The following is a 24,006-nucleotide window of genomic DNA, read 5'->3' as shown; positions in this document are numbered from 1 at the left end:
AACAAAGTATCAAGGTTATTTGGTGTACTTCTGTCCTCTCTGGCATCTGTACACACACACACACACACACACACACACACACTCGTCCCTGGGTTTGTCAGCTCTAATAATAGTGTGGATCAGGTTCAGACTTCAGCTCGACACAATCAGTGCAGCAGCAGCAGCCTTTTCTCTGTCCATTTGAACCATTCGTGATCAGTTTAGATGATTTAGTTCATGCCATTTTTGTCTCTTCTGTTTTAATTCAACTTCTGTTTTTCCTTGTAGTTTTTTTTTCCGACTTGGTTTTGAAATTGTCTATATCTGGGTTTTTTGGTTCTGGACTCGCTCAGTCCATGCAGCGCAATCAGTGCTGTGGCACCTCCTTCTACTCGCCCTCCTCAGCTCGGGTAGAGGAGGTCAGTGCTGAGGAGGAGGAGGAGACTGTGGCTCAGCAGACAGGTATGACAGTGAGTGGAGGTGTAAATGACCCAGTTGGGTTCAGTTTGGACTTGGTTCTCATTCGGCCTGGTTTGTGTTGGTCAGGGGTTTTTAATGAGGAGGAGATGAAGGAGGAGGTCACATCTGCTGACTCAGGTAGGAGCCTGGTTTGGCATGGATTAGCATGGTTAGCATCTACTTGTAACAGGTTTTGGTTTACTGTGTGTGCTTTTGTTTTTTTCTGCTTTGATTTGAGCTTTTACATCCTGCAGCTGATTTTCACAATAAAAGCCTTTCACTCAGAGTTGGCTCTAACGTTTTATGAAGTTATGATGAGAGATTTTTGTTTTTCGGTTGCATTTGTCTTTTACTTAAACATGTAAATCAAAGAATGGGATGAACATTTCTGATGATGTAGTTTATGATCCAAGGAAGAAATTTTGATGGATTTATTACTGCCACGTATTACAGCTGCTGTCATCGACTACAGACAGAACTGGACGATCAGCAGCTGCTCTCTCTCTCGCTCTCCCTCTCTCCCTCTCTCTCCCTCCCTCTCTCTCTCTCTCTCTGTGTGTTAGACCCATGTTTAATCTATGTCCCTCGCTGTATTTCTGGGTCACTCTGCCCTTTTTACAGCTCCTGACAGGTCTTATCTTTTTCCTCTTCCTCTCTCCATTTATATTGAAACCTTTTTAGGTTTTGGTCACAGCTGTTGCAGAGACAGAGATTCTGCATGAAACATTTTAAATGTGTTTTATTGATTTTAATTGAGCAAATATGTGCAATATTTACAAGGGATAGTTCGCTGAAAACATGGACGCCAGCAAGGAAAACAAGGAAAAACTGATTTTAGACAATTTAACAAAAATCACCTGTTATATCATCTACATTGGCTTAAGTCTACGATGTCTTCAGAACATGTTCACGTCATAGAGAAAATCAGTGATTTAAACATCCACTGCTGCCTCCATCACTGAATTAAAATGTCTTATTTTGACATTTCAGCATTAATAATCACAAATTTGGATTTACCTCAGTGCCACAAACTGACCACACAAGGCAGCAGTAGACCAGCAGCTCCTGTGTCCCTGAACAATCACAGATTTTTCCACTGATGTGGACTTTGGTGTGGGAGAATGAGTGGTTTAGAAACTTTTGAAAAGTCTGTCTTACAGTGAGATAAAGACATGAACGTCTTAAGACATCGTAGACTGACACAGATTGTCTTTGCAGAGTCTTCTAAAATTATCTACTGGCAGCCATGTTCTCTCTTTACTGTTGAAAAATGAAGTTAACATTGAGATTAAAAAATATATAATATGACTGTCAGGCAGTTATATTAATTGTTATACTCTCGCCTTAACTAGCCAAATCAGATTATATGCTTTGTGTTTCTTTTGTCGTTAACTCTCTGATCAAAACGACCTAACCTTAGATTACGAACTTCACTGACTTTGTCCTTGCAGCTCATCGTGTAACTTAAATGATTGTGTGTTTGTCCTCAGAGGCCAAAGTGCCACCTGTGGAAAGTAAGAATGGAAAGAAGACGGAAGGCAGCAGTGGAGGAAGAGGAGGAGGAGACGCAGGAGGAGGAGGTTCCAAACACTCCATGGTCACCTGGTTTGTGGTCCTGTCTCTGCTAGGAGTGTGGACCTCCATGGCTGTGGTCTACTTTGACATTGTGGACTATGACGGCGTCATCGGTGAGTAAACAAGATGACTTCAACAACAACAAAAACAATAGTGATTTTAGTTTGAGTACAGCTCCGTGTGCAGGATCGTGGACACCATCTTCTATTCTTCTACTGTCTTTTTGATGCTGAAGTCAGGGTGCGCATCTTTGAAAAGTCTTAAAATCATGTATCTAAAATTAAGACCTTAAAATGTCTTAAATTAATTCGAAATGTTATATGCTCGAAAGTCTTATATTTTTTGGGGTCAGGACTATTTAATATTTAATATTTTTTTCCTTTTTCTCGCGGGACAAAGAAGGAGATGTAGAGAGTTGCTCATATAAAAGGCTATTTGCATGCTTGCTAGCTAGTCTGCAACTATGGATAAGTGCAAATTTACTGAGAGTTGGCTGGACAACGTCTGTTTTCCAAGTTGGCTCACGTCTGTTGCCAACCAACGAGGCCAGATGCATTCTGTGCAAATTGAGCTCAAGCTCGGCACCATGGGGGTGAAGGCTGTCGAGTCACGTGAAGTGCGATAAGCACACAACCGCCAGGAGCCACAAACAGACCATCCCAGTTTTGCACCTCTGTTTGCAGACAGTGGTCCGCGCTGCTACTAGCACTGACCTGAGAGCAGCATTTGGAACTACGCCAATTATATATAATACAGCATGATTCCCCAACTATCGCCTTTATTTATAGTGTTTTCGGTCTTGAATTTTATTCAAGGTGGCATTAAAAAGGTCTTAAAAAGTCTTCAGTTTGACTTGCTGAAACCTGCAGATACCCTGTGAAGTGTGTTTGTATGAGGTAGTAGCACAGTGTTGGCGCCCCCTGCTGTTGACAAATCTGTCAGTTTAAGTCAAAGTCTTTAATATCTACAGTATAAGAACATTTATCTCACTGTTAGACAGACTTTTCCAACAAGAAACTGTTTGTAAACCACTCCTACTACTGCTTGTAACTACTGCTGCCTCGTGTGGTCACTTTGTGTCACTGAGGTAAATCCAAATTCACAATTTGTAAAGCCGAATTGTCAAAATAAGACATTTGAACTTATGATGGAGGCAGCAGTGGATCAACAACTCCTGTGTGCTGTGATGTTAAAATCACTGATTTTCTCTATGGACTTTGGTGTGGGAGAGTGAGTGGTTTGCAAACTTCAGTTTATACAAGGAAAAGTCTGTCCACCACTGCTGCCATTTTGTTTGCTGCTGCTTCTCAAATGCACATCACATTTCAGGGAAATGGGTGCAGTCATAATTAGCCTCGTATTAACTAGAACTGATTGTTCTTCTTTTTTGTATCTCACACACACACACACACACACACACAAACACACACACACACACACACACTGACTGTGTATTTTTGCAGCTGAAACTTGATCGACTTCCCTTAAACATAAAGAGAAACTGTGTGTGAAGATGATAAATGAACCACAGACTATTCTCCTCTGTCTGTGAACACAAGAGATGAAAGGAAGTGAGGCTTTTTCCTCTCTGGTGATGATTGTACCTTCTCTGTCCTCCTCCTCCTCCTCTTCTCTCTGCATGCAGCCAGAGCGAAGGAGTTTCACACAAACTTTTCTGAGGTTTTGCAAGGTAACACTAATTTGGTCTTGCTGCAAACTTATATTTTGATCTCTGTTTCCGTTCATTTTCATAGTTTGTAAATTATCATCCACTTTTCACATTCCTGTTTTTGTTTATGTATTTTTATTTTAACTCTGTTTTGGTCCCACAGGTAAACTGAAGGCCTACGACTCAGACGGAGATGGAGACTTTGACATGGATGATGCTAAAGTCCTGCTTGGTGAGTGGATTTGAACGCTCAGTTTGCTGCTTGTGTGTGCATGAGACTTGTGGTATACAGACATGTCAGTGGCTCAGGTTTAAACAGTGACACTAAACCACGGCTGAATGTGTGAGTGACGTCACCTGTTGATGGGTTTATGGTCATATTCACACACTGAAAACATTCACACATTATGTGAAATTGACATTTGTAAACCGCTCACTCTCCCACACCAAACCCCGTTGAGAAAATCAGTGATTTTAACATCACAGCAGAGTTGTTGATCCACTGCTGCTTCCATCACTAAGTTCAAATGTCTTATTTTATCGATTCGGCATTAAAATTCCTTTGTTCAGGTTTAAATCAGTTACACAAATTGACCACACAAGGCAGAAGTAGTCCAGCAGCTACTGTGTCCCTGCAAGCTTAAATCTCTGCTTTTCTCTATGGACTTTGGTGTGGGAAATGTATTTGTTATATGAAGTTGAAAACCAGTAAATGTTCACATTTAATAAGATGAAAAATCTGAGAAACCGGTTTTAATTGGTGAAAACTCAGAATAAGGAAATAATCAACAACACATTGGTTTTCTTTCACAAAACAGTTTTTGAAGCTCTGAAAAAATCATAAAATTGTCTTTGAAATGGTAAGATAAGAAATTTCCATCGTTTAGTTGAAATGTTTGAAAATTTGACAAATGTGGATCAAACCTGACGATTGAATATAATTGGAATATCAAAAAAATCAATGATAATCGAATGCTGTAATTACTATTCGAATGTGTATTTTTTATAAATACAAGTGTTAAAATGTGGTGTCGTATTACGTCTTTTTTGAGTCCCTCCACATCGCGGGGTTTACAGCTGCCCATCAGAACACTATTATGACAAACTTGTACTCTTTATTTGCAAAGACATGGGACTGATTAAAATCGCAGGGGTCCCGTTTCAAGAGCTTGAGCGAAGGTGCACAGTTATTAGCCGCGCAACCGTCAGCGACAGAGTTGCCACGGAAGCATACGCGACAGTCACCGCACATTTCATAGACGAGGAATGGGAGCTGAAAGATATAATTCTCAACAAACTCGAAAGAGTAGAACGTGAGTCGTGTTCACCATCACCATGGACATTTGCTATTATATTGGGACACTGGCGGCATGCATGACCCAGTGGACAGAACAACCACATGATATTCAGTTAAAATGGAATAATTCATTATAATTTTTTTTTAAATTATAAGGAATGGGATTATAGAGGAAAATTGACAGCCCTCTCTCAACTGTCTTGTTTTTGTTCAACACAAAATGACTCCGTTTTTATTTTAATAAAGTTTTAAGGATTTTATTTGTTTTATGTAGCAAAGAAAGCAGAAAATGTTCAACTTTTTAAGAACACACAAAAATTTATAAATTATTATAAAAATAGTGCACGGCCCCAGATTAGACTGAACACTGGAGGAGAAAATCTGTTTTTGGTTAATTTTGAATATGTTTTGCCTGTCATATGCTGATTCTCAGCAGGGGGCGCTCACAGAGTCCATCCACATTAACACTGTGTTGGTACTAAACCTTGTTTTTTTGTTGCTCTTTCACGTTTGTGTGCTTTGGCACAAATGTGGGCGGGGCTTCAGAGCCTGTGGAGGAAGTCAGTCTGAACTCGATTGTGAGGTTTTAGATCTTTGTGAAACTGAAAATGTCGGTTTCGTCGCCTGACGCAAGCGAGACAGGAAGTTGAGGCTTCTTTCATGTCTGTGGTTTCGTCACTTTAATTCACTGACTCTCTCTCTCTCTCTCTCTCATCATCATCATCGTTGTTGCACTTTTTGTTGCGATTATTCTCCTTCCTTCCCTCCATCCTTCCTCGATGTGTCCTGTTTCCTTCATCCTTCTGTCTCTCCTGCACCCTTTCTGTTTTCTCCTTATCTCCCTTCCTCCCTCTCTCTCCCTCTCTCTCCTCCGTCAGGCTTGACCAAAGATGGTGGCGGCAGCGCAAATACCGAGTCGCTCGAGGACGTTATCGATATTTTAGCTGAGGAGGGCTCTGATTGGATCTTTGGCTTCTTCACCTTCCTCTATGATGTAGTGTCCTTGCCTGTAGAGAGAGGCGAGGGGGAGGAGAATGAGGGCGGGGCCACCTCCTCCTCCTCTGATGATGATGATGAGGTTAAAGGGCTCCCACTGGACCTCCAGAACCAATGAGAAGACGGGAGGCAGAGCCACAGCCCGTAATGAGGCTCCCTGGTCCCTCTGTCAACCAATGAGAACCAGGCAGGGACCTGGACCAGACTGTTGTAGACTGGTTCCACTGGAGGAGGAGCCCGGACCTGAAGCTGGATCTGGACTATGTGTCAACTAATTATACACAAGGCTGATTTTAGGGATTTGGCCGATTATTGGTATCAGCGTTTATTTTAACAATCGCAACATCATTCTGTTGTGTTCCATTTATACCTGAATTTGGACGTCGGAACTGGGAAACTGGGAGTGAGTTCCTTTCGACGCAGTTGAGAATTCAAACATATTTCGGGTTAGCCATTTTTAGCTTTTACCAGTGGATGATAACGCTCTGTTCCTATGTTTTAAAATAAAAATAAAAAAAACACAAAAACATGACCTTGAACGTTCCAAATTCTGAGGACTTATTAAACTTTATTTTTATGAGACATGTTGATCCAAGACCTGATGTTCGGGTTCTACTGCAGGACTAAACCTGATCTGGATTAGGGGATGACCAATTGGCGACCAAGGATTTTGGCACTTATCAGTATCAGCGTTTCATTTTATCATCATCATTCTGCTGCGTTTCCATTTATGCCTGAACTCTGACATCGAAGTCAAGAATTCAGAAACCCAGGCTAGCCATAACTTATACACTGAAGTTGTAAAACACATGTCAATGAAATATTGTTTGAAGTTTTACATGTAATGGCGCATTTCCACTAGTAGTCCCAGCTCAACTCGGCACGGCTCGGCACAGTTTAGGTTACATTTCTACTACAAAAAAAGTATCTACTACTAAAAGTATCTTGCTGCTTGAAACTGCGGTGACTTCGTTTTACACACACAAACAAGTGACTAGTGACTTGTAAAGCAGTTGTTTTCAGTGTCAGTTAATTAAAAAAAGAATTTCAGTATTTCCTCCATGACCTGAGCACAGACTCCGTCTGACACAGTCTCTGAACTGAAAACAGTGGCAGGGTTTGTGATGCCAGTCTTGGACCAGAATCCTCTGTTAAATATTGAGATTTTAGACATTTCTAATTGTTGGCGATTAACCCACATTTTTACGATTGCTAAGTCTTTTTAACTGATCTACAGTTTGGCAGTGTTTGGCTAGATCCTTGTTGGATGTCCCTGGAGAGCAGACTCAGTCTGATACAGTCACATACAGTGACAATCAAAGCTTAAAGATTGATACACTTGTTGCTCTTTGGACGCATTTGTCATACGTTAACAAATAATATGGGTTTAAGTTTTTTCCTATGGCTCGTTGATTTTACTTTATTATGTTTAGTTTTTTCCTAATTCAATTCAATTAAATTTTCTTTGTATAGCGCCAAATCATAACATACATTATCTCAAGGCACTGTACATAGACAACATCATGCAGAGCAGAGAAACCCAACAATTCACACAATGAGCAAACACTAGGCATCAGTGGAGAGAAAAACTCCCTTTTAACAGAAGAAGAAGAGAGAGAGAGAGAGAGAGAGAGAGAGAGAGAGAGAGAGAGAGAGAGAGATCCTAGGGAAAGAAAGAACAAGGTTAATGAAATATAATGAAGTCATATTCATACCTCGAGAGTGAGTGTCCGCCTCCTGAACTGTCATTGGGAGCTGGTTCCTCAGGAGAGGAGCCTGGTAACTGATAATAATAATTATTTACTTAAAAATTATATAGTTATTTATATAGTTAATCATGTTATATAGATAAAAATAATACAAAACAAACGGTTTGTTCCAGAAGTTGGACAAATCAACGTATTTCAGAAGTATCCAGTGTTAGTTAGTGACGCCACCAGCCAGTAACACGCTCTCTACGTGTTTGGCACACAAACCACGTCGCAACATGTCTATGATGAAAAATTCAAACCTACTATTTGTATGACAGATTTACTTTGAAACAGAAGCAAGTTATGATAACAGTTTCATTCGCAAATCAGTCGAAAGTGTCGCCAACCTTCACTGCTACAACACGATTGGTCGAAGTTCTTCTTGGTTCTGCTGTTAGGAGAAGCAGATGATTTGCTCCTCTTTGGCGTGAAGTGCTCCATCTTTGCTCGCTAACGTCTCTGGTGTGAGTTCACGGCTGTTTTTCGAATGTCGCCTTGTAGTTCTTTTGTGGTGTAATGTTTTGACCTTTGACCAAAAGTTTGTGTGTGTGTGTGTGTCCAGTCAACACAGTTGACCCCCTGTTTGAGGTGAACAGAAGCATCTGCCGTGTTGTGATTGGCTGCATCCTCAACACTCCCTTGTTTGGTGTGAGTCAGCACTTTAAGAGCAGCGACTGCATGTTTCACTTACCCTGAAGGATGATGGTTTTTTGTTTTGTGACTGTGAAATTAAAATCCTTTGACCTCAAACCTCAGAGCCTCCAATGCGAGGCGAGCATCTGCGCTCGGCTCTGAGGGCGGAGCTGAGGATGATCCACGAGAAGATGGAGGCCAAGAGGATTGCTCGCATCGCACTGGCCGAGATCAGGGCGCTCCTCGCCGAGGAGGCAGAGCAGAGGGAGGCGGCCTGGGCCGCCAAGAGGAAGATGCTGGAGGATGAGCAGGAGCGACAGAGAGAGAGGAGGAGGGAGGAGGAGAGAACCAAGAGAGAAAAGGCAGAAAAAGAAAGGATGGAGAAAGAAAAGGCAGAAAAAGAAAGGATGGAGAAAGAAATAGCAGAAAAAGAAAGGAAAGAAAATGAAAAGGCAGAAAAAGAAAGGATGGAGAAGGAAAAGGCAGAAAAAGAAAGGTTAGAGAATGAAAAGGCAGAAAAACGAAGGATGGAGAAAGAAAAGGCAGAAAAAGAAAGGATGGAAAAGGCAGAAAAAGAAAGGATAGAGAAAGAAATAGCAGAAAAAGAAAGTATAGAAAAGGAAAAGGCAGAAAAAGAAAGGATGGAGAAAGAAAAGACAGAAAAAGAAAGGATGGAAAAGGAAAAGGCAGAAAAAGAAAGGATAGAAAAGGAAAAGGCAGAAAAAGAAAGGATAGAGAAAGAAATGGTGGAAAAAGAAAGTATAGAAAAGGAAAAGGCAGAAAAAGAAAGTATTGAAAAGGAAAAGGCAGAAAAAGAAAGGATAGAGAAAGAAACAGCAGAAAAAGAAAGGATGGAGAAAGAAAAGGCAGAGAAAGAAAGGATGGAAAAGGTAAAGGCAGAAAAAGAAAGGATAGAGAAAGAAATGGTGGCAAAAGAAAGGATAGAGAAAGAAAAGGCAGAAAAAGAAAGGATAGAAAAGGAAAAGGCAGAAAAAGAAAGGATAGAAAAGGAAAAGGCAGAACAAGAAATGATGGAGAAGCAAATGGCAGAGAAAGAAAGGATGGAGAAAGATAAGGCAGAAAAAGAAAGGACGGAGAAAGAAAGGATAGAAAAGGCAGAAAAAGAAAGGATGGAAAAGCAAAAGGCAGAGAAAGAAAGGATGGAGAAACAAAAGGCAGAGAAAGAAAGGATGGAGAAACAAAAGGCAGAGAAAGAAAGGATGGAGAAAGAAAAGGCAGCCAGAGAAGAGAGGGAACGAGTGGAGAAGGAGAGGATAGAGAGGGAACGCATTGCCAGAGAAAGAGAGAGAATGGCCAAGGAGAGGGAGAGGGCGAAGAGAGAAGAGGAAGAGAAGGAAAGGATCTCCAAAGTGGAGGAAGAGAGGATCATGAAGGAACGAGAGAGGATGGAGAGAGAGAAAGCTGAAAAAGAACGGTTCACCAAGGAAAGAGTGGAAAAAGAGAGGATGGAGAGAGAGCATGTCAATAAGGAGAGAGAGAGGGCAGAGAAGGAAAGAGTGGAAAAAGAAAAGCAAGCCAGGGAGAGGATGGAGAGAACAGAAAGAGAGAAGGAAGAGAGAGCGAGAATCGCCCAGGAGAAGGAGAGACCGGAGAGAGAGCAGGTGGCCAAGGAGAGGGCGGAGAGAGAAAGATTGCAGAAGGAAAGGGCGGAGAGAGAAAGATCGCAGAAGGAAAGGGCGGCAAGGGAAGAGAGGGAGCAACAGAACGCAGAGGAGAGAGGAGGACGAGAGAGGGAGGCGATGGAGAGACAGAGGCTCAACAGAGAGAGCGTTCTGAGGGTCAAGACGGAGGCGGATAAACTGCGGAACATCGCAAAGCTCAACGTCACCAGACGAGAAATTCACCCCAGAAAACCTGACCTCTCTCACCCGAGATCAGTAACAGCCGAGGAGAAGGTGTTAGCGGGCAGAAGAAAACGCAAAAGTGACGCACAAAGTTAGCACTAACGCTACGAATGTTCGTACACGTAAAACAACATCCAAATGAAACAACTACGTCCAGAATAATGTTATTTACGTAACCTCTTCTTCCCTGACCCTCTTTTTGGAGTCCCTGCTCGAAAATGACATGCCCAAACTAAAGTAAATCTCTGCAGTTACAAGCTATATGTGGATTATCTTGGTATCAAATAAAGAAAACACTGTGAGATTCCACCAGAGGTGTAAGTTTCACTGTAGATGCCACTGTGTCAGTGTAAATGTACATGGAACACAGCATAAATGAAGGATTTTTTTCTCTCGCCTAAAAAAATATTGCATTACAGAGGTTTAAGTAAAGAGATGTGTAGGCGTTTTCTCTTTTGGCACCATCTGTGCCATTTGAGATTTCTTAGGTACCAAATTATTTAAACCCATTTAATGTGTCCTTACTGGTCTAAAAAGAACTTGTTTCGAAAAAAAAAAAATATGATAACTTGCTGTAAATGGATGCTCCCTGTGCGGTGCGTAATAACAACTCTGTGACTCTGCAGCATCTTCAGTTATGCAGTGCCATAGCTCTGGCTTACCTTGGTCAATTTGGGTGATTGACAGCTGGTTTTAAACCTCTAAACCGGTAGAATCAGAATCAGACCCTGGTCACCACATGCGTTCCTTGAACATAAGAATGGTTTATATGAGCTTTTAGCTGAGTTTCTGACCTTTCTGTGGGTATGCAGCATGTCTGTGTTTGTTAAAGTTAGTGATGATGCTTTTGTCGCTGCCGGTACCGGGGGCAACCGTGAAGAAGAGGTTAACAGTCTGTGTTCAGACGAGGGTTAAAGATCCATCAAAACCTCCAAAGGTCGTAGGTCAAGTTTTTTTTGAAGTGTTGGTCATTACAAGGTACTAGGAGTGATGATGTCTACGATAATTGCAATAAAACATGCGCAACATAATCTCACTGTGAGACAACACAAGACACTGAGGTTTGTAAACCACTCACTCTCCTACACTAAAATTCTCTATGGACTTTGGTGTAGGACAGTGAGTGGTTTACAAACTTCAGTTCCTGTTGAAAAAGTCTAACAGTGAGATAAAGACATGAACATGTTCTTATCTTAGGCTTACCTCATACAACAACTATAAAAAAAAACAACGAAAAAAAACATTTAATTTATCTAGTGCTGTCAAACGTTTAAAATATTTAATCGCGATTAATTATGTCATAGTTAACTCATAATTAATCACATTTAATCACATAATTGATCTATTTTAAATGTAATTTTATTTTTTCTGTCCCATTATTATTATTATTTCAATACTCTTCAATATGGAAAAGTCGATTGGCTTGCTTTATGCAAATATTTTCTTTTATTGAAAACAATCTTAGCAAACAGGGCAGTACAAAATGAAATGATAAAGTGCAGGTTCCAGGGCACAGCCTGTAGTGCAGTTAAACCATGGCTTAATAAAGTTTGCTGTCAGTCAGGCCTCTTGTTTCAGAATTAATGAACAGTAACAGTTAGGTTGTACTTTAATAAAAGGTAAGCCTACAACTTCTTTGCTTTCAGCCAGCTACTCAAACAGACGAGCCTGTTGACATTTTCAGACAAGAGTGAAGCTCGCTTCTTTTGCACAACATGGCCAGACACAGAAAACAGCCTCTCTGAAGGTCCCGATGTTGCCGGTGCTGCTCGGTACTTGCGTGCCAGGCGGGCCATTTTCGCTGTGTGCTCCTTCGTGGGTGGAACACCATTACTGGGGATAGTGATCCATGTCAGCAAGAGGCTCAGCTTTGTAGAGCTTTTGCGTTCATTTTCGTTCACCTTCACTCAAACAGTTATGTGTCAAGGCTACTTCGTCTCCCAAACAGCGTAGCTGGTGTTTTGTTTTCGGTCTAGCTAGATCCGGTGTGGGTGTTGGAGTTTTTCTCACGTTGCTAGTTGCAATATCATGTGAAAAAAACGACAGTTTGCGAGGCCAAAAAGAACATTAATCTCCCGATTTTAAAAAAGTGACGCAGTCAAAAGGGTTTTGCGTTAACGCCGTTAATAACGTGTTTAACTGACAGCACTAAATGTATCTTTGATTAGTTAGTTTGGGTTATAATTTTGTCACAATTTGTAAGATTTTGTCCAAGTTTCTGGAAACAGAAATTAAAAGAAAGCGCTGCATTTATGTTTTTCATTACGATTTATGGGAACAAATAAAGAAGTTTGTTTTGGGGTAACTGTCATTGTTCCTAAAATTCCGTCTCATTTTTAACGGGGATTTAACAAACATCTCTGTTAGGTGCTCGACATCTCATGGGGTTTGGCTTTAGTGTGGACAGCGGCGTGACTGTAGTAAAGTTGGTGGTTTTTACAGCAGAATGGTGCAGTGTGGGATTTTTGGATGTAAATAATCCAAAAAGACAGACGTCAGCAAGAGAAACTCATGCTGACGTCTGTCTCTGATGGAAACCACTCGGGTTTGTTTTCTGAACCTTTTTAATAAAAAGGGTGTGAATGAAGACGAGTGAGCCGGACCGGAGGTTCCACACCATTGTTTCTTTTCTCTCTTTTAACCTGATCGTGTCTTTGTTTCACTGTGTAACAACAGTGTTGTGTTACAGACGCTGCATGACTTTACTGTCAAAAGTTGCGGTCGTGTTATTTAAAACCTCCTCATGTTGAAAAGGAGTTGAATTACAGAACTCACCTCAGTGACTTTGAGTTATACTTGAGATGTATGTGTTCTTGTCTTTAACTCACAAAGATGATTAGCTGCTTTATAAAAAAAAAATCTGATAATGTAAAATCCATATTTAGAAGTGTAAGTTTTACAACAGCATTTATTTTTTTGCCCCCAATACAGCCTCTTCCTACTGGAAACCGAATTTTGTAAACCACTCGCTCTCCCACACCAAAGTCCATAGAGAAAATGGAGTTGCTGATCCACTGCTGTCCACCACTATGGTCAAATGTCTTATTTTGTCAATTTGGCGTTTACAATCCTTCATTCAGATTTACCTCAGTGACACAAATGGCCCTTTTCCACTATGGTCTCGGCTCGCCTCACTACGGCACGGTTTAGGTTGCGTTTCTATTACAAAAAAGTACCTCCTCAACATGGGCGGAGTCGTCACTGCACGACCTTCGTTTTACATTTTCATTAGAATCAGTTAATTAAAAATATTTGTTCAGTACTTTCTCCATGACACCAGGCTCCTAAATTTCAGACATGTCCCTGGTTTTGTTGGAGATTAACCCACGTTTTTAGGATTGTTAAGTCCTATTAACTGATGTAGGGAAAGAGAACTGCAGTTCGCACGCACACACAGACTGACCTGACACCTGAGTAAAGCAGCCTTGTTCCTGCTCAACCTCAGCGGAACCCAACACTGATTTTGTGTCGGACGTCTCTTCCTGTGAAGACTCTCTTCCACACTGCCGGCCAAATCAGTGGCCGGCAGTGTGCCGGCGTCACACATAGACTACTTACTCAGCTCGCTTGGAACCTCGCCAGAGCAGGTACTAAAAAAAGTACCTGGTACCAGGTACTATGCTAGTGGAAATGCAACTTAACCGTGCCATGCTGAGGTGAGGCGAGTAGAGCCAGTGGAAACATGCCAAACGTGACCACACGAGGCGGCAGTAGGCCAGCAGCTCCTGTGTCCCCATGGGCTACAATCACTGATTTTCTCTATGGACTTTGGTGTGGGAGAGTGAGTGGTTTACAAACTTCAGTTTCCTGTTGGAAAAGACATTATGGACAAAACCAAGGGTCTCAAACTCAAATGACCTGGGAGCCAATGCGCATCTATTGTGGTCAAGAGGGGGCCGGCCTAGAGAACAAAACATGAGAAAAAAAACAACTGTTCACAATATTGCATCATGATATCACACGTATACTTAATAATGCTATTTATGATGCACAATTAATGTATTAATATCAAAAAAAGATATTTATTTGAACAACTGTAATTAAAATTCGTACCAGGAGCCGTTTCGGCCACTGCCATTCGTGGCTCGGGCCCTAACAAGTGTATTTATATATGTAATTGAATGTTGTATATGATACATTTAATAATGGGATAATTATGACCAAATGTCTTATTATTACCTATATAAATCATTGCTAGCAATATATTACAGTATATTCTATCACCTCACTGGCAGCTGAGCCTCAGCTCCACACTGTGTTTAGAAGACGGTGAGGTCGTGGGCCATGTTTTCATTATAACATGATATTAAGTGGGGGGGCGTATCTAATTGATTGGGGACCTGCATGTGGCCCCCGGGCCGCCAGTTTGAGACCCCTGGACTAAGTAGAATTTATGAATGAGAGTTACAATGATCACAAAAACTGCAGTGTCTGTAATACTGAAAATTAAACTACACGTCACATTTTTCCACATTTTGTTCCATTTACATGTTTTTTAATTTAGTTATGTGACACTAATATATTGGCTTTATTTCAAAAGGAAATAAATAAATGGAATTGAATCGAAATGGGTTTGTTTTTTCTTTGTTTTACATAAATTTGAAGTAGATACAGAAATGTACTGCAAAAACATAAACTAGATAAATATCAGGGATGGACACGACGTTGTAATGCATCAATTACCACAAGGTGGCAGCAGCATCATGCAGTTAGTTTGTGTTTTTTTTGCTAGAAATGCACACACCTCATAAATATTTCACAAAATCACAGTTATGTTTCTGTTTCTCTGAATAAACGAGGTTAGAAAATCTAAACTCAAACAAAGTCAGACTTGATTAAACTAGGGAGTAAAAGGGCCTCATTTATTCAGAAAAACAGAATGTAAATGAATTTTGTTGATGGAAAACGAATACGTTTATTGATTTAAAAGCAGCAGTTTTTGTGGCTTACAGCTGGATTGAGCAGGAAGAAAGTGTATGTGCTGCACTGTTGTTGACTAAACTAAAATATGTTTAAAAATCAAAAAAAGCAGCAGAAATTTTTTTTTGATACAGAATATCTAGTTAATGACTCTTATACTTTTATTTTTCGGTTAAAGGAATACTTCACTGATTTGCATGTGACTTTGTATTGCTAGAATAGCAGTATTTTTTTTTTTTTTTTAATTGTGCTTCCCTCCCTCACTTTACCCATTCGATGACGTCAAATGACGCAAAACGCACCATTTGATGTCATTGGAGGTGAAGCGGTAATTCAAGATTTGAACTACAACTCCAGTTTTGCACTTTTTAGACTCATCCATAGGGGACGAGACTTCATTCCCAGAATGTAAACACGGTGTCCGCCATCTTTGCTAACAGGTACGACCGGCTCTGGCTCCCTTTAATTTAGCTTTGTAAACTGAGAAGAAAATATAGTTTTCAAACTGATATGGCTGCGAGGTAAAAGACCTGCTTTTTGCCGGTCATGGCGCCGGTGCACCCACTGCGGTTGGGCAGCGGGGCTCTGGCTACGGCCGCACACAACGCCCGACGGGATTCTCACGATGAGCAATAATAATAAGTCTGATTTTTCTTTTTATGATTATTAATATAAAAAAATTAAATTCATATATATTGTGGTATATTTTCTAGCCCTTAGTGTTCCTCATTAGAGTATTATTGTAATCTAACTTGTGTAGTATAGTAATCTAACAAAATCAGTAACTATTCAGCCTCCTTCCACAAGTCTTTACACGTGTATGCAGGGTTAGGTGAACAAAAATAACTTATTATTCACAAATGAAAATGTTTTACCTTCATATTCAAGAGTACAAATTAAAATAAACAAGCAGCCAAATCTAAAAGCATGTCTAACACAATATGCAAACAAAAGAGCGGTAACAAAATCTGATGTGGGACAGCTGGAGGACTCACAGTGGTGAAGAGGAGCAAGAGCTGGATGGTGTGCAGACTTTCTCTGAGACTTGATTAAACCATGCTTCAACTGTAAACCGCTCTGGATCTCTGACCGGCAAATAATGGGAACTTACTGCCTGTCCTTTCCTTGTTTTTACTGCACGCCCCCGTACAATTTAGCACCACAGAAAAAAAATCTGTGTAATTTGCAGGTCTGTAATGTATTCGCCAACTAATTCCTCACAGAGATTTGTGTGGTGTCTGCTTCATACTGGACGGAGCGAGCGCAGTGCATTCTGGGAGTGACGCAGTCTCGCGGGGCAGCGAGCGCAGTGCATTCTGGGAGTTGTTGCCATTTGTGTACATGAGCGAAAAAAAAAATGTTCTGCCTTTCTCAGCCAAGAAGGCACTTTCTTCAAATATTATTTCACATTACTGCTACATAGTTGACCCAGTTTTAATAGAGGGTCATCTTTCAAACTGTGAAATATCTCTTTAAGTGCAGTAGAATGTGTGGTATAAAACAAATGTGGTGAACAAACCCTTTTAAACACCTTCCTTCAGTGCTATCTCCCTTATCCAGTTTCCTCCACACTTTGCTCATTTCCTTCCACACAAACACCATCGTAGGGCCACATCTCCTCGCCGTTGGCCATTTTGGGATATAAATGTTGAGTCTGATGCACTGACAAGTTCGTCCTCCTTCTGTTTACATCTCTCTGATCAAAGAAAGTACCATATTTTTTATTGATTCATATCATCAAATGACAGGAAAACAGACATTATACAATCAACAATGGAAACAGAATAGTAGATAATGCCTTTGTTGCTCATTTCATTTGTTATTAGCTGTGTAATAACAACAAATTTGTCACCTTTCAAACTGTGGAACAGGTCTGAAAGAGGCACAGAGAGCAAATGTTGGAGATTCACCGGATGAGAAAACAGGTAAAAACACACACACAGACTGACCTGACACCTGAGTAAAGCAGCCTTGTTGCTCAACCTCAGCTGAACCCAACACTGATCCCAGATTGTGTCAGACGAGAGGAAACTCTGTTTCACCCACAAAAAAAACGCCCACTCCATTTTACCCTCTTTACAAATGACTTACGTACTTAAAGTCTATGTCAATTTACACCTACAGTATCTACGCCACATGTTCACGTCTTTCTCTCACTGTTAGACAAACTTTTCAGGAAACTGAAGTTTGTAAACCACTCACTCTCCCACACCAAAGTCCAGAGAAAATCAGTGATTTTAGCTCACAGGGACACAGGAGCTGCTGGTATACTGCTGCCTCGTGTGGTCACTTTGTGTCACTGAGGTCAACCTGAACAATGGATTTCAAACACTGAAGTGACAAAATAAGATATTTGAACTTAGTGATGGAGGCAACAGTGGATCAACAACTCCTGTGTGCTGTGATGTTAAAATCACTGATTTTCTCTATGGGGTTTGGTGTGGGAGAGTGAGTGGTTCATTTAAATATTGTTTCAAAATCGTAAAAAATGTGTCTGACTTCACTAAAATGTAAGTGATTACAAGGAAAAACAACAGCGACAACGACAGCAGTTAGCATGAATTATTGTTGTAATAAATACATTTTCTGATGTGACTCAGCATCTTTCCCTGAAGTTTTCCAGTTTTTCTTTCTTCCATGTTTCTAAGTGAGTGAGTCAGAAACAGCCAATAAGCAGGCTGCAGAGCAGCAGTGGGAGGAGCCAACAGGTTTGTTTATGACTTAATATGGTAATGTATTCATTTAACATGTTTTTTGTTGTTTTGTTTTTTTTTAATTAACTGGGTTTGATATTGTTTGTCATTTTCAGAAAAGGATCTTGCGCCTGGTCTTCATGATGACAGTGAGTGTGTTTATGTGTACTTCCAAATGACAGGAGCTGCTGTGATGAGTGTGTGTGTGTAGTAGTGAACACACAAACACACACAGTGAACACTCTCTCGTGTGTGTGTGTGTGTGTGTGTGTGTGTGTGTGTGTGTGTGTGTGTGTGTGTGTGTGTGTTTGTGTTTGTGTTTGTGATTGTGTGTCAGAGTCTGGATCAGAGGATGTGGAATCACAGATACAAGGTTAGTGCTGTCCTTGTGTCTCTGTGTCTCTCTCTGTGTATAGAATAGAATAGCCTTAATTATTATTTTCCGTCTTCAAACTCGAATTTGACCCCCTAAACGTGCTTCAAAACGAACGAAACTTTGCACGCACATCACAACTGGCGAAAAATTCGATAAAATAATGGACTTGTGACAAACCAATGCAAAATGGCTCAGTAGCGCCCCAACAGGTCAGGTCCCTAATATGGAGCTGGAAAAAGTTTAGTTGCGTTGAAGTACTTGAAAATCGGTGGGTATATTGCCCGACCCGAGACGAACAAAAATTCCTCTTGACACCATGACCTCAACTCAACAGGAAGTCGGCCATCTTGGATTTGGCGTTTTCCTGGGCTTTTCGCAAGTTTCGTATCTGAGCTTGCTGCTCTGAGGCCGTTTATCCTAGGAAGACGAAAAATGCGTCAAACTGTACTAGACCCTTCCACGATCAAACCGTTGGAGAATATTTCCCAGATTCAAAACGGCGTGCAAAAGGCAGCCATCAGAACTTTGGCGAATTTCGAGGGCTCGCCGCCAAACACGAAACGCGCTATAACTTTGCCACACATTGCCCGATCGGCATGAAACTTCACAGGTGACACGGGACAACGTCCCCCAACACGTCCACGAATGCAAATTTCTCGCAAAAGCGATGTCGGCCATCTTGGATGCGTTCTTCTCCCGTGCAAAACTTTGAAACGTATCTCCTCCTACAGTTTTGAGAAAACCCTCACATATCTTATATCAGAACGTGCGGTTTCTTCATGAAAAGCTGGCTATGACTTTTCTAAGAGTTTCGAGTTACCATGGCGACACAAATCGCAAAAAACGACAAAAAATTTGCCTTTTCAGTTTCACATACACACGAATGGGAAAATGAGATAAACCAAGCCCTCTTTGGAGCTTCGCAGTGTCGTCATACTTTGACGTAGAAACGTCATTGAAACTTTAAACGGGTCACAACACTTGGGACTTTTCTCACCTAAGTCGACGTTTCCATACATATCACGGATTTTCCACAATCGCATTTACGTTTTGCCCATTTTCAGAGCTCTGAAATTGTGTGGGCGTGGTCTTCTCTCACTCTAAGAAAAGTATTAAAGGGACAATGTGTAGTATTTGTGGGTTTATATAACCCAAAATCCACTTTTTTTATACATGTTATGTGCTCCTGCATTGTCTAGTCGCTGTATAATAGTTTTTGTTTCATTTTCGTAGTGTTTCAAAAAGTCATGTAAAATAACATGGTCGCGGGCCGTGGTTGCATAGCCACTGTTAGCAGCGAGACGCCATGTTTCTACCGGAGCCTGTAAAGACAAACGCGAGAGAACAAAACAAGCGTCTCTTTACTTGTAGTGGAAGTCCCGCCTCCACTCTCTCCGCTTCGTCTGCTACGGCCGCGGTAGCTCGCCCTCTCCCTCGCCTCACGAACCTCATCTGCTGACACGGAGAAAGACAACGAGGATGACATTTGACCAGCTGTGGATACCGTAGCGCTCAGGGAAGGGAGGGGGTGAGCAGAGCAGCAGGTCTTTGTTGTAAATTTCAGCCTCTCCTCTAGATGGCACTATAAACTACTTATTTCCCCTTTAAGATAAGATAAGATAAGAAGTCCTTTATTCGTCCCGCAGTGGGGAAATTTACAGTGTTACAGCAGCAAGACAGTAAGGATAAGGATAATAAATAATAAACATGCATTACCAAAAAGAAATAGAATATATAAAGTACAATATATAAAGATATTAACACTGACTATAAAAATAGGTTTAAAAGTAGAATGTACATTACAACCGGTCTGCAGAATATACACAGTATGCACATGGTATTTATAGTGTAAGGAAACAAGGCTGAGCTATTAAATAAGGATAATAAATAAGGATAAGGATATTGCACTGATGAGAAAACTACAGTATAAAAAATTTGACAGTATGAAAAATGACAATATATTGCACTTCAAAAAAAATTTACATTATGAAAAAATATATACAGTATATTACACCAATGAGAGTTAACAGTATATTGCACATGGAGAGTGGAGTGTGTGTGTGTGTGTGTGTGTGTGTGTGTGTGTGTGTGTGGGGTCTACTTAGAGCAGTACTTGTTGTACAGTCTAACAGCTGCAGGGAGGAACGACCTGCGATAACGCTCCTTCAGACATTTTGGATGTTTTAGTCTGTGACTGAAGGAGCTGCCCAGTGCTGCGATGGTGTTCTGCAGGGGGTGGGAGAGGTTGTCCATCAGAGATGATAGCTTGGTAGCCATTCTCCTCTCTCCCACCACCTCCACTGGTTCCAGGGGACATCCAAGGACAGAGCTGGCTTTCTTAATCAGCCTGTCCAGCCTCTTCCTGTCTGCGGCTGTGATGCCACTGCCCCAGCAGACCACTGCGTAAAAAATGGCTGATGCCACTACTGAGTCGTAGAAGGTCTTCAGGAGTTCTCCCTGAACTCCAAAAGACCTTAGTTTCCTCAACAGGTAGAGTCTGCTCTGACCCTTCCTGTAGAGCGCAGCAGCATGATCAGACCAGTCCAGTTTATTGTTAAGGTGAACACCCAGGTATTTGTAAGATGTCACCATCTCTATGTCCTTTTCCTGGATGCACACCGGCGATGGAGGAGAGTGTCGTCTTCTGCGGAAATCCACCACCAGCTCCTTAGTTTTCCCCGCGTTGAGCTGGAGGCGGTTCCGCAGGGACCAGTCCACAAAATCCTGAACAAGTTCTCTGTACTCTCTGTCGTCATCGTCTGTGATGAGGCCGACAATGGCAGAGTCGTCAGAGAACTTCTGCAGGTGACAGGAGGGGGAGCTGTAGGAGAAGTCTGCAGTGTACAGGGTGAAGAGGAACGGAGCCAGAACTGTTCCCTGTGGGGCCCCTGTACTGCAGACAGCCATGTCCGACACACAATCCCGAGTCCTCACATACTGGGGTCGATCAGTCAAATAATCCACAATCCAGGATGTGAGGTGAGGATCAACTCCTGCATGCTCCAGCTTGTCCTTCAGAAATGCTGGCTGGATGGTGTTGAAAGCACTGGAGAAATCAAAAAACATGATCCTCACAGTGCTCCCCGACTTCTCCAGGTGAGAAAGAGCTCTGTCCTGCAGGTAGATGACAGCGTCATCCACCCCGATGCTGGGCTGGTAGGCGAACTGCAGTGGGTCCATCGCTGGTCTCACCACAGGGCGCAGATGAGACAGCACCAGACGCTCCAGGATCTTCATCAGGTGGGATGTTAGTGCCACCGGCCTGTAACTGTTAAAGTCTTTGGGGTGCGGTGTTTTTGGCACTGGTACCACACAGGACGTCTTCCATAAGTGTGGTACTCTCCCCAGTTTCAGGCTCATGTTGAAGATGGTCCCCATTATCCCACACAGCTGAACTGCACAGGATTTGAGGAGCCTGGAGCTGATGCCATCAGGACCTGCAGCCTTCTTCGCCTTGATCTTTTTGAGCTCTTTTCTCACCTGGTTAGGTGTGAAGGACAGATTGGAGCAGGGGGGTTGTGTGATGTTGAACGAGCTTGGAGATGAAGGGAGGGGGGTGGAGGTCGGGCAGTTTACTGGTGATCCAGATGAAAGAGGTTCCAGCAGGGCTGTCGGGGGAGAAGTGGGGGCCTGATCAAACCTATTGAAGAATAAGTTCAAGTCGTTAGCCCACCTCTGGTCCCCTACAGTCTGGGAGTCCAGCTTGTTTTGGCCGGAGATGGTTTTCAGGCCTCTCCAGACTCCACTGACATCTCTCTGCTGCAGCTGATCCTCCATCTTCTTCCTGTAGCTGTCCTTCCCCTCCCTGATCTTTCTCCTCAGCTCCCTCTGAACAGTCTTCAGCTCCTCCTTGTTTCCTGACCTAAAAACTCTCTTTTTCTCCTTAAGGAGAGCCTTTATGTCAGGGTTAATCCAGGGTTTGTTGTTAGAGAAACATCGTACTGTCCTGGTGGGTACAGTGCTCTCAACACAGAAGTTTATGTAGTCCGTAATTGTGTTTGTGAGACTGTCGATGTCCTCCCCATGTCCCTCACAAAGTTCGTCCCACACAGTAGACTCAAAACAGTCCATCAGAGCCTCATCGGTCTCCTCAGACCATACTTTCACTGTGCGGGTCACAGCTGGCTGCCTGTGTACAAGAGGTTTGTACACAGGAAGGAGATGAACCAGGTTGTGATCAGATCTTCCGAGGGGGGGGAGAGGGGTTGATTTATATGCCTCCTTGGTGTTGGCATAGAAAAGGTCCAGTATTTTATTGTCTCTGGTGTGGCAGGTGACATACTGAGTGAGTGTGGGCAGAGAGGTGGAAGGAGAGGCATGATTAAAATCCCCAGAGATCAGGAGGAGAGCCTGTGGATGCTGTGTCTGCAGCCTGCTCACCACTGAGTGCAGGACGTCACAGGCTGCATTAGCGTTAGCAGAGGGGGGAACGTACGCAGCTATCGCGATAACATGCGAGAATTCCCGCGGCAGATAGTTCGGTCTCATGCTAACGGCTAACAGTTCCAAGTCCTTACAGCAGTGTTGCTCTTTAATAGTGATGTGCCCAGAGTTACACCATCTATCATTCACAAACACTGCCAGTCCTCCTCCTTTCCTCTTTCCACTCTCTTTCGTCCTGTCCGCGCGAATCAGCTGGAATCCGTCCAGCGCGGTGTCCGTGTCCGGGGCAGCAGCGGTGAGCCACGTCTCGGTGAACAGCATGATGCTGCAGTGCCGGTAATCCCTCTCGTGCCGGGTCAGCGCCGCTAACTCGTCCATTTTATTAGGGAGAGATCTTACATTTCCCATAATAATGGACGGGAGAACAGGTCTGTAACGTCTCCTTCCAGCACGACGTTGGACTCCAGCGCGACACCCCCGTTTTCTCCTCCTGAGCCCACGGGGAATATCGGGTCGCTCCTCCGGCAGCACAGCTGTGCAGCGCAGCGCTAACAGCTGATCCCTACTGTAAACAATGGAGCCGTGACTCCACACGGGATCCCCCGACACGGTCGAAAAGTGTAAAAAACTCACCAACAGGGCCACAACAAGCATGGTGTACTTGGTGCCCATGGTGACAGTGCTTAAACAAAAAGACACACTTAAAAGAAGTTGAAAAAAGTAGGAAAAAACATAGTTTGAAGAGAAAAAGGCTAGAAAATAGCGAGAGCTGCTGCAACAGGCGACCACACGGGAGGCGCCATCTTGCCAGGGGATTTAACTTAAAGATATGTTACCTTTAAGTAACATATCCAAACAAACTTCTCTCCTGCCCACAATTTCCAACTTAAACAAACATTTTTTACATCTAAATGTTGCTATGGTTGTTGGCTAACCCTGTGTGTTGTTTTTATTTTCATACGACTTGCGTTTTTTCTTCCGGTCAACGCTCTCATCCACGCCCATGTTAAAAACTGTGATTTGGAGTTTGGAAAATTCACGACGACAAAGATTTTAAAACTGTCATTACTTGGTCAATTCTCACCCGTTTCTCACAAAATTTCACGTGGTCGCAACTGAATGTTTAAAATTTTAGCTCTATCATCTACCGTTCATGAATTACGACAAGTTTAAAAGGTGCTAGTTTCCCTGTTTCTTTTGGGTTTTCGACAGTTAACGACAGGTGTGTGTGTGCGTGTGTAAGAGAAGGAGAAGGGGGAGGGGGAGAGGGGGAGAGGGAGGGGGGGCTTGTCAGTCTCCACAAACTATGACAAGCACACAGGAAGTAGGTAACCCGAAACCGGAAGTGCCCTGTAACTCGCCCATATATTGACCGATTGCCTCGAAACTTGATAGGTTAGACCAAGGCCC

At 42.3% G+C, this 24,006-nt stretch overlaps 1 protein-coding gene across 4 annotated transcripts in view; it reads left to right on the top strand.

Moving 5' to 3' along the window:
* The window catches only part of unm_hu7910 (un-named hu7910), a 37,458-nt gene that overhangs the window by 2,215 nt on the left and 11,237 nt on the right, over window positions 1-24,006 (top strand). Inside the window, exons 2-9 of one of the 4 annotated variants that reach the window (XM_083902077.1) lie at window positions 268-441; window positions 526-576; window positions 1,929-2,126; window positions 3,659-3,703; window positions 3,846-3,914; window positions 17,016-17,069; window positions 17,793-17,852; window positions 17,954-17,986. In XM_083902077.1, the coding sequence (XP_083758203.1) occupies window positions 268-441; window positions 526-576; window positions 1,929-2,126; window positions 3,659-3,703; window positions 3,846-3,914; window positions 17,016-17,069; window positions 17,793-17,852; window positions 17,954-17,986 (684 nt within the window). Of the gene's footprint in view, window positions 1-267; window positions 442-525; window positions 577-1,928; window positions 2,127-3,658; window positions 3,704-3,845; window positions 3,915-8,482; window positions 10,658-17,015; window positions 17,070-17,792; window positions 17,853-17,953; window positions 17,987-24,006 lie in introns of those variants that run through there. The other 3 variants (XM_083902075.1, XM_083902076.1, XM_083902078.1) reach the window with 3 other exon arrangements.

The sequence above is a fragment of the Microchirus variegatus genome (assembly GCF_963457635.1).
Source record: "Microchirus variegatus genome assembly, chromosome: 15".
Taxonomy (NCBI): domain Eukaryota; kingdom Metazoa; phylum Chordata; class Actinopteri; order Pleuronectiformes; family Soleidae; genus Microchirus; species Microchirus variegatus.
This window is presented reverse-complemented; position numbering and strand designations above follow the sequence as displayed.